Raw genomic sequence first — 15,899 nt, 5'->3', positions numbered from 1 at the left:
GTATTTTTCACAGAACTGGAACAAAAAATTTCACAATTTGTATAGAAACACAAAAGACCCCGAATAGCCAAAGCAATCTTGAGAACGAAAAATGGAGCTGGAGGAATCAGGCTCCCTGACTTCAGACTATACTACAAAGCTACAGTAATCAAGACAGTATGGTACTGGCACAAAAACAGAAAGATAGATCAATGGAACAGGATAGAAAGCCCAGAGATAAACCCATGCACATATGGTCACCTTATCTTTGGTAAAGGAGGCAAGAATATACAATGGAGAAAAGACAGCCTCTTCAATAAGTGATGCTGGGAAAACTGGACAGGTACATATAAAAGTATGAAATTAGAACACTCCCTAACACTATACACAAAAATAAACTCAAAATGAATTAAAGACCTAAATGTAAGGCCAGACACTATCAAACTCTTAGAGGAAAACATAGACAGAACACTCTGTGACATAAATCACAGCAAGATCCTTCATGACCCACCTCCTAGAGAAATGAAAATAAAAACAAAAATAAACAAATGGGACCTAATGAAACTTCAGAGCTTTTGCACAACAAAGGAAACCCTAAACAAGACCAAAAGACAACCCTCAGAATGGGAGAAAATATTTGCAAATGAAGCAACTGACAAAGGATTAATCTCCAAAATTTACAAGCAGCTCATGCAGCTCAATATCAAAAAAACAACCCAATCCAAAAATGGACAGAAGACCTAAATAGACATTTCTCCATAGAAGATATACAGATTGCCAACAAACACATGAAAGAATGCTTAATATTGTTAATCATTAGAGAAATGCAAACCAAAACTACAATGAGATATCATCTCACACCAGTCAGAATCGGCGATCATCAAAAAATCTACAGACAATAAATGCTGGAGAGGGTGTGGAGAAAAGGGAACCCTCTTGCACTGTTGGTGGGAATGTCAATGGATACAGCCACTATGGAGAACAGTATGGAAGTTCCTTAAAAAACTACAAATAGAACTACCATATGACTCAGCAATCCCACTACTGGGCATATCCCTGAGAAAACCGTAATTCAAAAAGAGTCATGTACCAAAATGTTCATTGCAGCTCTATTTACAATAGCCAGGACATGGAAGCAACCTAAGTGACCATCAACAGATGAATCGATAAAGAAGATGTGGCACATATATACAATGGAATATTACTCAGCCATAAAAAGAATCAAAATTGAGTTATTTGTAGTGAGGTGGATGGACCTGGAGTCTGTCATACAGAGTGAAGTTAAGTCAGGAAGAGAAAAACAAATATCGTATGCTAACACATATATATGGAATCTAAGGAAAAAAATGTCATGAAGAACCTAGGGGCAAGACAGGAATAAAGACACAGACCTACTAGAGAATGGACTTGAGGATATGGGGACGGGGAAGGGTAAGCTGTGACAAAGTGAGAGAGTGGCATGGACATATATAGACTACCAAACATAAGATAGATAGCTAATGGGAAGCAGCCGCATAGCACAGGGAGATCAGCTTGGTGCTTTGTGACCACCAGAGGGGTGGGATAGGGAGGGTGGGAGGGAGGGAGACGCAAGAGGGAAGAGATATGGGAACATGTGTATATGTATAACTGATTCACTTTGTTATAAAGCAGAAACTAACACACCATTGTAAAGCAATTATACTCCACTAAAGATGTGAAAGAGAGAGAGAGAGAGAAAGAAAGAAAGAAAGAAAACGAAAACAAAGGAGATTATGGCAAAGAAATATATGTGGCTCAAAAGCCTAAAATGTTTATTTAAAAAAACGTATTAACCTTTACTCTTAAACATTCCCATTGCTTTCTTCCCTTTCAAACTTTCAACGCTATTATTCCTTCAGTATACTGATAGATGATTCAGCAAGATCTAAAAAATTAAGTCATGGTAGACTTAAATTGAGAAGAACAATGTAATCTCACTAGACCAGTACTTCTCAACCTTTTTTCAGCCTGAGCTTCTTTCAGTACTTTCTTACTCTACCACCTCTTTATCCCTACCAACCAAGATTTTCTCTGCCTTCCTTCTACAATTTGTATTATGAAAACAATAGCTGTGTTGAATATGTTTTTTTTAAAGTGCATACTCCACCCAGACAAATTCTAATACTCTTCCCCCCCATTACTATACCATATTGTTAGATTACCTGAGAAAAAGGATCAAAGGATCATGACAGAGTAATCTTTGTTCCCCACTTTCCTCCTTTCTATGTCTTGCATGTAATAAACTCATAACAAGTATTGATTGTAATGGTAATTTAAGAGAGCCTTCATTACCTTATCCCAAAAAGAGTGATTGCTGTTAGGGGTGTTAGCACTTTACAAGTTTATTAGACTCTCTTTATTAATTGTATGGAAAGTTGACCCTAATCTCTAGAAGTTAGACCTTTAATTGAGATTATAATAGATTTTTTTTCCATATTAGCAATACGTAGTGATGTCAGTAGTAATCAAGAAGTGACTTCTTACTTTCTTAGGAAAGTAAGTTTTTCTCTCAAAATAAGATTGGAAGACATTAGTACTTTTCATATCTTGTGACAATATCTGTGACCTACATATCTGAGGTTAAATAGGTAGATCAGCAGTTCTTTGGTTTCAGGACCCCATTACACTCTTTAAAAATATTGAGGATCCTAAAAATTCTTTTGCTTATGTAGGTTAGATCTATCTATGTTTATCATATTATAAATTAAAACTTACAAATTTTAAAATATTTACTAATCATTTAAAATAACAATAACAAAGTTATCACATGAGTACAAATAATATTTTATGAGAGTATTTTCCCACACATTAAAAAAATTAGTAGATTAGCATTGTTTTATATTTTTTGAAAATCTCTTTAATGTCTGGTCTAATAGTAGAAAGCAGAATGCTCGTATCTACTTCAGCATTCACTCTGTTGTGATTTTTTTCTTTTGATTGAAGTATATGGATAAAATTTGATCTCACACAGATACTAGTTGGAAAAGGAAGGAGTATTTCAATAGTCTTTTTTGCTAATATAGTATATTTTTCTTTGCTACTACACCAAAACTCAACATTTATAGTTTTTTTAAAAATTAGTTGTAATATGAAGTCTAAAACCATATCAATGAACTTTTCATAGTGTGTTTCATTAAAATCCACTGGTCTGGGGCTTCCCTGGTGGCGCAGTGGTTGAGAGTCCACCTGCTGATGCAGGAGACACGGGTTCGTGCCCAGTTCCGGGAAGATCCCACATGCCGTGGAGCGGCTGGGCCCGTGAGCCATGGCAGCTGAGCCTGCGCGTCCGGAGCCTGTGCTCCGCAACGGGAGAGACCACAACAGTGAGAGGCCTGCATACCGCAAAAAAAAAAAAAAAAAAAATTCACTGGTCTGTCTTGCACTTTGAATAGATCTTTTACCCATACATGCTTTTGTAACATCATGATTGGTTGTTTGGAAAGTGTTGTTTTACTGAATTATGCATATCTCCCAAGTTTTAACACAACAACAATCACATTTACTAGTATCACCACTGATCTCATCAGTAAAGTTTGTTAGGTATTGGGAAGCTTTCAAGCCAGTTCAGTTCAGTTCAATATAATTTCAAGCCAAATACAAATTTTCCAAAATTCTAATTTTCTCTTGGAAGCTCAAATTTTATTATTTGTAACAATGAATATTAATTGTTTTCCCTTGAAGTGACAGGCTCACTTTGTTTATTTTTGAGAAAATGTCTGCCAGGTGTCCAAACCTGAATAGTCGTAGATCATATCAGTCATTCTTTCAGGTAAAAGTGGTATTCTGTGACAAAAAGCTGGTAGTTCACCTCACAATTCAAATAGTCACACAAGTGCTTTTCCTCGAGACATCCATCATGCTTCAGTTTACAGTAGGAGTGCTTTATGTATACTCCTTTCATTACACAGAATATTAAAAGACAGGTACTCAAGAGTCAGTATTTAATTAAATGTTTGCTGTTTAATGAACATTCTTAAGTGAAACTGACTGTTTTTTCTTTTCTTGTTTTTGACTTTTACTGTAAATACATAACAGTAAAAAAAAATACAATGACTACAAGTACAGTGGATGCCACTGCTGGTACTGCTTCTTTTTGTGTTAAGATGCCAGCAGTTTTACCCAGTATTGCATGATCAGAGCGAATGTTAACACATCAAAAAAGGCAAATAACATCTTAGTATTGTTTTATAATTTTTTTTTTTACCTTGTGGTCCTCCTGAAAGGCTCCTAGAGATCCCCAGGAGTTTGGGAACCACCGTTTGAGAATTGCTTAGATGAATAGAAGACATCTGTGTTCAGATGAGTGACCATATTTTGGCAGCTGTTGATGATCTGTGTTCTGTAACATGTCAATTATTTCTCTAAGATTCCTTTAAAATAAGCAAGTTGGGTGAATTCCTTTCTAATACTGTCTGTCAAAAAGCATGGTGCAGTAAAAAGTTAGGTAGTCTGATTAAGGAGAGGTGCATTCTCTATCAGCTGGACACCAACAAGGCATTTAAGTACTTAGGCCCTGTGAGGCTCTGGTCCTTTATTCTAAAGTAGTTGTGAGACTAGGTGATTTCTACCATACCTTCTAATGCTCAAATTACAAAATTCTAAAGTGATTATCTAGTAATATTCTTAAAATTGACAGCCATTTAATTAACTGCTTTCCTTTTAACTTGAACCCTTTTAGCTAAAACCAGATCTCCTTTAGTAAATCATATTTTAAACATCTAATTAAGGCTATTAGGAAAGAGGCAAAGAAAAAAGTGAATTATTTCTCTTTAAAAGACCTGGAGTAAAATGAAAAAAAGAAATTAAGATTTGTTAAAGCTGGGTGATGGTTCCAAAAAGGGTTCATTATATTGTTTTCTGTATTTCTCCGTGTTTGAAATATTGCAGGATAAAAATTTTAAAAAGAACAAGAAATGAAAGACTTGGAATTGATGAAGATAGTGAACTTCTGAAGAGTTTCTTTCTAGTCAGTTGACACCACTATGAATGTGAAAGGCTAAAGGCATATTATTTTCTTGTGTCTGCCCCTTCTGGCTCCAATTTCTTTGTTTCTGACAGATTTTGCTAATACTGGATAGGATAAAGAATGTAAAATGGAGGTTAAACTATTTCAGTTATAGTTTTAGCTATGCAGTTAAATAGCTGTGTTATCCAGCTTTTCGGTTTCCTAATCTGTAACATGGCAGTAATAATTCCTGTGTTTGAAAGATCAAATGAGATGATGTTGTATGAAAGTACCTCATAAACCCTCAGGTTCTGAATGTATTGTGAGGTATTGTTTTTTTAAAGAGGAAAGAAAGTAATATATTTTTGTATGTGATTAAGTACAACCACATTCCCAACTGTTGCAGGCCACTCGACCAGACATGATAAGGATCTTGTCAGCAGCCCTGCACGTAGTATTAAGGAGGGATATGTCCCTGAACCGAAGACTTTATGCCTGGCTTCTCGGTAAGTGTTTGATATGTGTGGTCTTAGCCAGGAAAGGATGAAGGGAAATGTTCCATACATAAGTATTATCAAGTTTATATATGTCCTAAATTAAGAAACTAAAAGTTTACTTAAATAGACAATAAAAATAAAGACAGTATGAGTTGTGTATGGTATGAAGAAATCTCAAAAGCTTCTTAGTTGAAGAAGCTGTTTTAATCTATAGGTCATGTTCCCTTTGACAAGATTTTTTTCCCCTTATAAATTGAGGCTGTTAATCTATGTATGTAGACAAAGAAGGATAAATTCATAATTAAAATAATGACATAATATCCAGAACTTGAAAGGAATCAGGACTAGTACTCCTGTCCCACAAATGGTACCTGTCTCCCACTCAGGCAGTAAAATATTGTGTACACTTTGTTCTTCCATACTTTTTGTGAGTGTTTGGCCTGTCTTCACAACTCTTCACTGCCTAGAGTGAGAAGACACAATATAACTTATTTTGGATTTTCTGAATCTTCAGTCCTTTCACTGTTTGAAAAAAACCAAGATAATTCTGGAAGTTTACTATGATACTCACTTATGTATTGAATTGGTTTCCCTTTATTAAACTATCTAAAATGATCTCTCTTGCTGACATTGATTGGGCTACTAATTGGTAAGTGTTTAGTGCTGTTTTTGAGATATTTGCTGTTTTGGTATTTAGTGAACAACAGTTTTAAGAATTCCATTTTAATTTATTTTACAATTTGTTTCCATGGAGGTTTTGATAACAACGGTGCTATCACAGGACCCAGAAGCACAAGACACAGCAATCCCGAAGAACACGCTACTTACTATTTCACTACCTTTTCAAAAGAATTGTTGGTTCAGGTAATGGATGCTTTCATTTTATTTTTTGGTTACTCCGTGACCACTGTAGTTACTCAACAAATAACAAATAAGACAAAGTCCTGCCTTAAATGAATTAATTTACAGTTGAAGGGGTGGAGACAAGACTCACAAACTTCCTAAGAATGACTGTAAACAAGCAAATGGCTGCAATAACATAAGTAAGTAATGGTAAGCTAGACTCACTTCTGTGTAAGTCCTGAGATCTTTTTCTTCATTTACTTTGTTTTCATGAGTTCATCACAACGTAGTTGCAGCTTCTCACCTGTCTGCCCTATGGAAGTTGGAGCTCTTCCAAAAATGAGCCAGGACCTGTGTTATTTACTCTGAAATTCCAGGGAAATTTGGGTTACAACAAGAATTTAAATGTTAAAACTACTTTTGTAATGGAAATATTAAAATGATCTATAGGCTTATTTCATATTATTTTTACTTCAATTAAATTTATTCAAGCTATCTTAAACTGAGAGAGTACACGGTATCTGAAACAGTTTGAAATAAGTGAGGTTATAAGAATACAGTTTTGAGTTACTAATGAGAAAATAATTGCATAATAGTAGATGCTGCCATGATAACGAGTGATAGTTTGGGGCATGTTGACAGTCAAGAGGAACATTTTTATCTTTTAGGAAATCAAATAATTCATGAATTTATTTTTCTAGATTTTCTATACATTTTATCTAGAAAAAAAGGTGGAAAAGTTAAGCCCTTTCTTCTTCTGTCAAGAGAAATGAATATAACTTTTCTTTTCCCCCTAGCAGAGGAAAAAAGCCAACTTCAGCAAAAGAACTTCAGAAAAGCAATAGGAGATGTAAATCTCTGTTTACATATGGTTGTATATAAAAATATTTTTCTTAAGAAAAAATCTTTGAATTTGTTTACTTAAATGACTAATGTACTTTTTCTTCTTTGAAGGCAATGGTGGGGATCTTACAAGTGAATGGATTTGGAGAAGAGAGCACTTTAATGCAGGATCTAAAACCTTTTCGTATTTTAATCAGTTTACTGGACAAACCTGAGCTAGGTAATATATACTATCCTAACTATCCTAGGGCATAAGATCATATGTGGTTGTTTTGTATTGCTTCATGATAAAAATAAGACAAAGTCATTACTTAGAAAAATTTCTGTATTTTGAGGTGGCCTTTAAATACAGGTTCTCAACAATTCCTTACCTAAAATTCACTCTAGAACATTAAGAAGATACAGATGTACATTCAGCTGGTATGTTATCATATGTGTACCCTGTACTATGTAGGTAGCAGAGGAGTCACCTTAAAGGTGCTATCTAAGCCCCTCTTAATCCTGATTAAGGTACTGAAATCGAAACACTGATCATCTGTCATGACTATCTTACAGTTGACAGAATTCAAGGATTTGAGCAAAAATATTTTCATCATACCCCTCAACCTTCTTCCCCACATCCCTTTTGTTTTATGTGTTTTCCCTTTCTTCACTGTGTACTTCTTATATACTAGATCTCTTGGGAAGATAGTTACAGCACCTGGGACAGAAATTAAGAAAAACTGAAACTATATTAGCAACGATAAAGTGAAATAATAAAGTATGTAGTTTTATTAAATTATGTGCAGAAGTTTTAGCAAATATGCATAAGTTCTCTCACCAACTCTTAAAAGAAAAATGAAAAAATTTAAATATAAAAATAACTTGAGTTGTACGAGTGGCTCTATTACGTGGTAATAGATGGAAGTTCAGGAAGTTTTCTGAGGAGATTGGCGTCTCTTATAGCAGTAAAGTTTAGCCTTGTGCACTTTTGTATTATTTTAATTAATAATAGTAATATAAGTTACATTCATTGAGTACTCATTATATTCTGGGAACCATGCTACCCATCTTACAGAACTTTTCCTGACCCTTACACTGATAGTCCCATAAGTTTGCTATTATCCTCATTCTGCATGAAGAAACCAAAGCTCAAAGAAGTTAAATAACTTGTCCAAGCTAATAGAGCTATTAACTGGCAAAACCAGTTTCCCTGGTTTTATAATTTATTAAGTCAACCTATATAGTTAAATAAACATTTGTTCAGTTATTTACTATTTTACTGTTAGCCTCTCAGGATGTGAAGTTTAGTTTCATTTCTGGAAAAAACATTATTTTTTCAAAATACCTGTTTTAAAGCATACTTTAATTGTGCCAATTTGTAGATAATCATGATTTGTAATATTAATTATTGTCTTTAATATGTATATTAATTTTAGGACCTGTAATTCTAGAAGATGTCCTCATTGAAGTATTTAGAACATTATATTCTCAGTGTAAAGCAGAATTGGATCTTCAGATGGAACCACCCTTCAGCAAGGATCACGCTCAGTTAAGCAGGTAGATTACCAAAAAATTAAGCATGACACAAAGGTCCTCTTTTATTAATATTTGTAAAGTAGACATTGCTATATGAAATTTGTGTTACGAATGAGTCAGTTTGATTTAAAGTATCACTATATTTTAGTAATGTGAACTCTCGTAATTAACTGCACTGACCTTTCAAACAGGCATGTGTAGCATGAGTGCTGTGTACAATGCCACCACCTTCCAGGGTTGGTTCTCAACCTCACCAGGTTAGAAAACTAAATTTTAGCAGTTACTGTGAAGATACAGATTCCAGGGATTCATTCACACTTATCAAACTCACAAGAGATTAGCTTTCGCATGTCAGTTAATAATGAAAGCCATACCTTGCTTGGTAAACAGGCCTGGTAGTTTGCCTGGGGTAGTGCCCTCTTGGTGCCTTGACACACTCAGGAGACCAAAGCATAGGTCAGAAAAAGACATGAACACAGATTTAAATGAATCAGAGGGCACTAGGTGTTCTTTAAAGACTTTTTTTCAAGTGATGGTTCTTTCTTCTTTCAAATTATTTCTATATATATATGTGCGTGTGTATATATACACATTTTTTTTTAATCCCTGGGAGAAGTCATATAACATTAGCATATCCTCTTCTCTAAGTCAGTGGTAGATACATGCTGACAAAGTCTTACTTTTTCATTTCTTCTCTACTTTAAGGAGCCTACCTGTTTTCCGGTCTCATCTATCATTATGACAAAGGATCCAAGACAACAATTTCTTTTACATACTTTGCATTTTATTTATTTAATTAATTAATTAATTTTTTTTGGCTGCACTGCATGGCTTGTGGGATCTTAGTTCCCTGACCAGGGATAGAACCTGGGCCCTCAGCAGTGAAAGTGCAGAGTCCTAACTACTGGACTGCCAGGGAATTCTCACTTTGCATTTTATTAGTGTCACCTTGGTGACACTTTGGAGATAACCTGGGCTTTCCTAAAGCATACTTTTATATATTTAGACTTTTTAAGACAGTTTTTGATCTCTGATAAATATAATCCCCTCTGATTTTTGTTTGAGCAGTTAATGTTGACTAACCTTGTACTCTGTTGCATTCTGTACACTGCCTGATAATTTATTTTGTCCATAGAATATTTAATTAGCTTTTCGTGCTATAACATGCTAGTTGTATTGACAGTACATCACTATATAGAAAAATAATTGTTTTAATTGTTAGGAAGGGTGACAGGAGATGGTACTTAAGTGGGTATTTAATAGGCTAGAGGGCTCCCACTTGAAATAACGAAGTTATTTTTCCCTGATGGAATTACAGTGAGAGTGGCTATTGACAGTATTACTTCTTTTTGTTGTTATTGTTTTTCAAGCTAAAAATAATAATTTGATTGAAACTCACCAAGATAAACTTAACCTTTCTCAAACAAATCCTGAATAGTACAGGAAAGCAGACAAAATTCTTTCAGAATCAAGGCTGTCAAAATCAAATCACCGGGCCTTCCCTGGTGGCGCAGTGGTTAAGAATCCGCCTGCCAGTGCAGGGGACACGGGTTGGAGCCCTGGTCCAGGAAGACCCCACATGCCGCGGAGCAACTAAGCCCATGTGCTACAACTACTGAGCCTGCACTCTAGAGCCCGCAAGCCACAACTACTGAGCCCGCATGCCACAACTACTGAAGCCCGTGCACCTAGAGCCCATGCTCCACAACAAGAGAAGCCACCGCAATGAGAAGCCTGTGCACCACAACAAAGAGTAGCCCCCGCTCGCCACAACTAGAGAAAGCCCGCACACAGCAGCGAAGACCCAACATAACCAAAGATTAATTAATTAATTAATTAATTTAAAAAAAAATCACCACTCAGTTTATATGTGCCAAGGGAAACAAAGGAATTTAATGCCAAATTCACCATCAGACTCTCAAAATAGTTCAAAAAGAACTTCCTGGGCTTCCCTGGTGGCACAGTGGTTGAGAGTCCGCCTGCTGATGCAGGGGACCCGGGTTCGTGTCCCGGTCTGGGAAGATCCCACATGCCGCGGAGCGGCTGGGCCCGTGAGCCATGGCCGCTGAGCCTGCATGTCCGGAGCCTGTGCTCCGCAACGGGAGAGGCCACGACAGTGAGAGTCCCGCGTACCGCAAAAAAAAAAAAAAAGAACTTCCTGTTCTGCTAGAAGCACAGCTGTTTTTCTTATGCAAGGTTAATTTCTGATCTTGATCATACATTTGAGTTATGAAAACTCAAATTTGGAAAAATAACTACACATAAAGTGATAAAGTGATAGTAGATAAAAATCATTTGGGCTTCCCTGGTGGTGCAGTGGTTGAGAGTCCGCCTGCCAATGCAGGGGACACGGGTTCGTGCCCCGGTCCGCGAAGATCCCACATGCCGCGGAGCGGCTGGGCCCGTGAGCCATGGCCGCTGAGCCTGCGCGTCTGGAGCCTGTGCTCCACAACGGGAGAGGCTACAATTGTGAGAGGCCCGCGTACAGCAAAAAAAAAAAAAAAAAAAAAAAAACCATTTGTTGCAATATTCTCACTAGCAAGTTATCTAGCCAATACTTAGGAATATGTACTCCCCTAACAATATTCCACTCACATTTAAATTTGAAAAAGTAGATGTTATATTTATCAGTTTTTGTTTTTTCTTTTTTTTTTAGTAAATTAAGGGAAAATAAGAAAACAGCAGAACTGATTAAAACTGCCAACCTTCTCTTTAATTCCTTTGAGCCTTATTATATGTGGGATTATGTTGCACGTTGGTTTGAAGAATGTTGTAGGTACGTTAAACTGTTTTATTCATTTTCATTTAATAGCATTCAAAGCCAGTCTTTATTTTTTTTTAAGTTCTTGAGTTTAATGAAAAGAATGTTCTTTTATACATTTTACTACTACTCCTGACAACTATCATTTAATGGCCATAATCTGTCTCTACATGTCACTCTAGAATACAGAATCATTGATCGTATAATCTTAGATTTGAAAAGGAGTTTAGAGATGAGTCATTCAGTCACCAGCATAGATGAAAGATTTTCCCTCTCCAATCTATAGTAATCCAGTTTTTCTTTGTTGCAGAGAAAATAGCAAATTTGTGGCTGGTGCCTCAGCACACTTTCCCAAAATGCTTCTCACTTTGAATAACAAAGAAGTCCTCGGTCACTTTTATGTTTTTAAAAACATAGAACCAGCCCATATTATCATCCACTCCTTAGGTCATAAAGCTTAAAAAATGCTCTGAAAACCCAGTAATACTAGTGAACCTGGGTAGAATTTCTGTCTGGATTCTAGACCAAATTCTCTCAGCAGCAGATTAACCTCTCAAGCCTTGGGAGCATAGAGTCAACAAGTAAGCATTTATGATCTCGAGATTAGAAGTCTCTTAAAAATATAAAATTAATCCCTTTAATGATTTAGAAAGTTGCTTGCTTACTCATTGAGCAGCTACTGCGCACCCAGTGGAAAGGCACTATGCTAGACATATAGACAGTGCCTGTCTTCAAAGAGCTCACAGCAGGAACAAGTAAGACATGCTCATGCATATTCCTAGTACTGTATTAAATTAAAGGTTACGGGTGCCTTAAGAGAGAGACTAAGATGTGGTAGGAATGTAGAGGAATTGTGGGTGTCTTTTCACCACCTGGCCCTGGCCCAGGTTTCCACTTCGTTTTCACATTCACAAACATACACATATACCCTTCTTTAGCTAACCTGGACTATTCCTTGAACAACATTAACTGAGCCTTCAGTGATGCTGCTGAGCTTTCACTCATGTTATTTTTTCTAAAATATTCTTCTCCCTAGCCCATCTGGTAAGGTCCTATAAAGAGGTCACCCCCCTTTCAGAAGCCTTCTATGACTCCCTCAAATCTCCCATCAGAATCAACTTCTCCTACCCTATCACATTGTTACGTTATTTGTCTATAGGCTTATATTTCTTGCTGGCTAGGGACTGTAGCATATTCTTACTTTGTTGTCTTCAGAGTGTAGGGCAGTGTATGGGCAGATAGGATTAATGTGATTTAATGCGCATATTTGTTGGAGGAATAATCTCTACTACTTGTATCAGAAGAGGCTTCTTAGAGGAGGTACCGTTTGAAGGATGGCTGCATTTGGATATGAGCGAATGCGGCTGGGAGAGGGTGCCTATCCAGGGGGGCAGGTTGGTATGAACAAAGGCCCTGAGGTTAGAAATCAAGCAGCAAATAGTCCATTTTAACTAGGAGATGAGATCTGTAGTGGGAGAAATAGGAAATAAGTCCAAAATAGAACCACCCAGAACACTTGGAAGTTCAGGATGGGTGTCATAGGGAGAGGTTCAGCCTAGGAATCTTGCTTTGGGAATTTTCCGTGTAGAGATGCAGTAGTGTCCTAGGGGAAGGGAACATACTTCATCACAAGAAGTTAACCGTGTGCATCCCAATGTTGACATGACTCATTTAAAAAACAATGATGTCATCACTTGATAGGATACTTGATAAAGTGAATTTTGTCCTTTTAGGAGGACACTGCATGCCAGACTTCAGATTGGGCCTGGAGATATTAACAACTCATCTGAGTTACAGCTGACCAATTTCTGCTTACTGGTGGATTTTTTGTTGGATATAGTTTCTTTGGTAAGATCACCTTGGTGAAAAAATATTGAGGAAATGTAATAACGTAGTTCAAATATTTCATTTTGGAAATGGACCGCATCTTCAAATAAATATCATTTTTAAAATTAACTTGATTTTTCCCCCTTTTGGCATAGCATTTTAAATAAAATTTTTGAAGTGTTTTGTCCTCTGACATACATTATATATAATACATATAAAATTCTTATATAATACATGGAATATACTTCATAATTGCATGTTATTGAATTCTTACATGTTTAGTATATAATAGTCTAATGCTGCATTTGTATTCATTAATGATTCTATTAAATGAAGACTGTTGGAAATCTTTTCCCCTTTTCTCTCCTCAATTCTTTGCTTTCTCATTTTGAAGCCTACTAGAAGTATGAGGGTGCTGTGTCAGGTATGACATTCAGCCTGTTTTGTTTTTAACTGATTGTATTCACTTTTGTTATGTTATAATTTCAGTAATGTAACAGATAAAACTGGGGTTCTTTTATAGTACATGCTTCGAAGTACTTATAATTGAGTATTTGGGAATAGAAATTTTACGTCATTAATAATAAATGACCATACAATGTTAATTAAGAGCATGGTACATATAAAATGAGTAAAATTATTTCTTTTTCTTATATATTAATAAGTTAAAAATTAAATAACGTAACTTTGGAGTTATACACTGTATAAACTTTTGTCACTTCGCTTTTATTTTCAGGAGACTTACATTGAAATCCAGACAGAACACTTGCCCCAGTTGCTGCTCAGGATGATATCTGCCCTGACAAGCCACCTCCAGACATTGCACTTGACTGAACTCACAGATTCTCTCAGGCTCTGCTCAAAGATCCTTAGCAAGGTTCAACCTCCTCTGTTATCTGCCAGCACTGGAGGTGTGTTGCAGTTTCCAAGTGGGCAGAACAACTCAGTCAAGGAGTGGGAAGACAAAAAGGTAACATTTTGCTGTTATTTTTGGTACTAGACCAATTATATTTCTTCAAGGCAGAACAGTTGCTAACTAAAATCACTTAACACATACTCATTTAAATATTCGTCAGTCTTTCCTAGTTCCCAGTGTTGTGGCAGTAGACTGTCGTGTAGGCTTTTTTTATGGCTCTAGTGCAATTTAACTGTCTATATCCACACTTGCCAAAAGAAATATAACACAAGCAACATATATAATTTAAAATTTTCTGGTAGCTACAGTAAAAATATATATATATATAGAACAGGTGAACATAATTTTAACTGTATTTTACTTGGCCCATTAACGCTAATATATTACCATTTCAACATGCAATCAATAGAAAATGATGTAACATAAAAAATACTAGTCAGATATTTTACATTCTTTTTTGTACTGTCTTTAAAATTCCACTGTGTATTTTATACTTACAGCACATTCAAATACTAAATTTTTATTAGAAGTACATGATCTATACTTAATTTGGTAAAATTTACATTTGAAAAATTAAATTCACATACCCAGCTTGTTCGAAACATACTTAAAAGTTTTCTCGGAACTAAATTAAGGATCACTTTTAAATTTTTAATTAAAATTAATTGCATTAAAAAATGTAGTTTCTTTGTCAGATCAGCCACATTTCAAGAGCCTAATAGCCACATGTTGCTAGTTACTATCCTATTAAACAGCAGGTTTATAATACAAACTTTATTGGTCCTTTTCATATATATACACTAAATTTTTGACATGTTCTTCTTGAAATCCAGAATCTTTTTGCTCTCCTCGGTCTTCCAGATTCTTTTTTTTTTTTTTTTTTTTCTCCTTTGCGGTACGGGGGCCTCTCACTGTTGTGGCGTCTCCCGTTGCGGAGCACAGGCTCCAGACGCGCAGGCTCAGCGGCCGTGGCTTATGGGCCCAGCCGCTCCGTGGCACGTGGGATCCTCCCGGACTGGGGCACGAACCCATACCCCCTGCATCGGCAGGCGGACTCTCAACCACTGCACCACCAGGGAAGCCCCCAGATTCTTAATGCTTACTTTATGATGTTGAATAGAATTGTAACACAGTTGACCCTTGAGCAACACAGGTCTGAACTAAGTGGGTCCACTTATATGTGGATTTTTTTTCAATAAATATATTGGAAAATTTTTTGGAGATATGTGACAATTTGAAAAAACTCTCAGACAAGCCACATAGCCTAGAAAAATCACAAAAATTAAGAAAAAGTTAGGTATGTCATGAATGCATAAAATATACATAGATATACATATAACATACAGAATATGTTTTAATATATTATTTATGTTATCAGTAAGGCTTCCAGACAACAGTAAGCTTTTAGAAGTTAAGTTTTGGTGGTATCAAAGGTTACATGTGGATTTTTGACTGTATAGGGGTTCGGTACCTCTAACCCCTGCATTGCTCAGGGTCAACTATAATTTTAATGTCTGGCACTAGTAACATATTTAAACACCTATGAAATGGGTGTGGAAAAATCAGCAGTTTAAAAGCTTTCAGGTTTATAATATTACATGTACTTTTTAGTAAATAGTAATGAAAAACATTCACGGAATCATGTAATTCCGTTGAATTTAGGCACAGGGGCACTATGTCAAAAAAAAAGATTTAAAAATTTCTAGCATATAAGTTCATTACCTAAATCCTGTGGTTGTGTAGTTGCCC

General features: G+C 36.0%; 1 protein-coding gene across 4 annotated transcripts in view; it reads left to right on the top strand.

Annotated features, from left to right (window-relative positions):
* DOP1A (DOP1 leucine zipper like protein A) overlaps nucleotides 1-15,899 on the top strand; it is a 110,661-nt gene that overhangs the window by 42,839 nt on the left and 51,923 nt on the right. For all 4 annotated transcript variants that reach the window (XM_081251436.1, XM_081251437.1, XM_081251435.1 and 1 more), the window contains 7 exons: nucleotides 5,352-5,451; nucleotides 6,197-6,306; nucleotides 7,240-7,348; nucleotides 8,547-8,667; nucleotides 11,303-11,422; nucleotides 13,141-13,255; nucleotides 13,971-14,204. In XM_081251436.1, coding sequence (XP_081107562.1) covers nucleotides 5,352-5,451; nucleotides 6,197-6,306; nucleotides 7,240-7,348; nucleotides 8,547-8,667; nucleotides 11,303-11,422; nucleotides 13,141-13,255; nucleotides 13,971-14,204 — 909 coding nt within the window. The remainder of the gene's footprint in view (nucleotides 1-5,351; nucleotides 5,452-6,196; nucleotides 6,307-7,239; nucleotides 7,349-8,546; nucleotides 8,668-11,302; nucleotides 11,423-13,140; nucleotides 13,256-13,970; nucleotides 14,205-15,899) is intronic.

This window comes from Mesoplodon bidens, assembly GCF_964165515.1.
Source record: "Mesoplodon bidens genome assembly, chromosome: 12".
NCBI classification, from domain to species: Eukaryota; Metazoa; Chordata; class Mammalia; order Artiodactyla; family Ziphiidae; genus Mesoplodon; species Mesoplodon bidens.
This window is presented reverse-complemented; position numbering and strand designations above follow the sequence as displayed.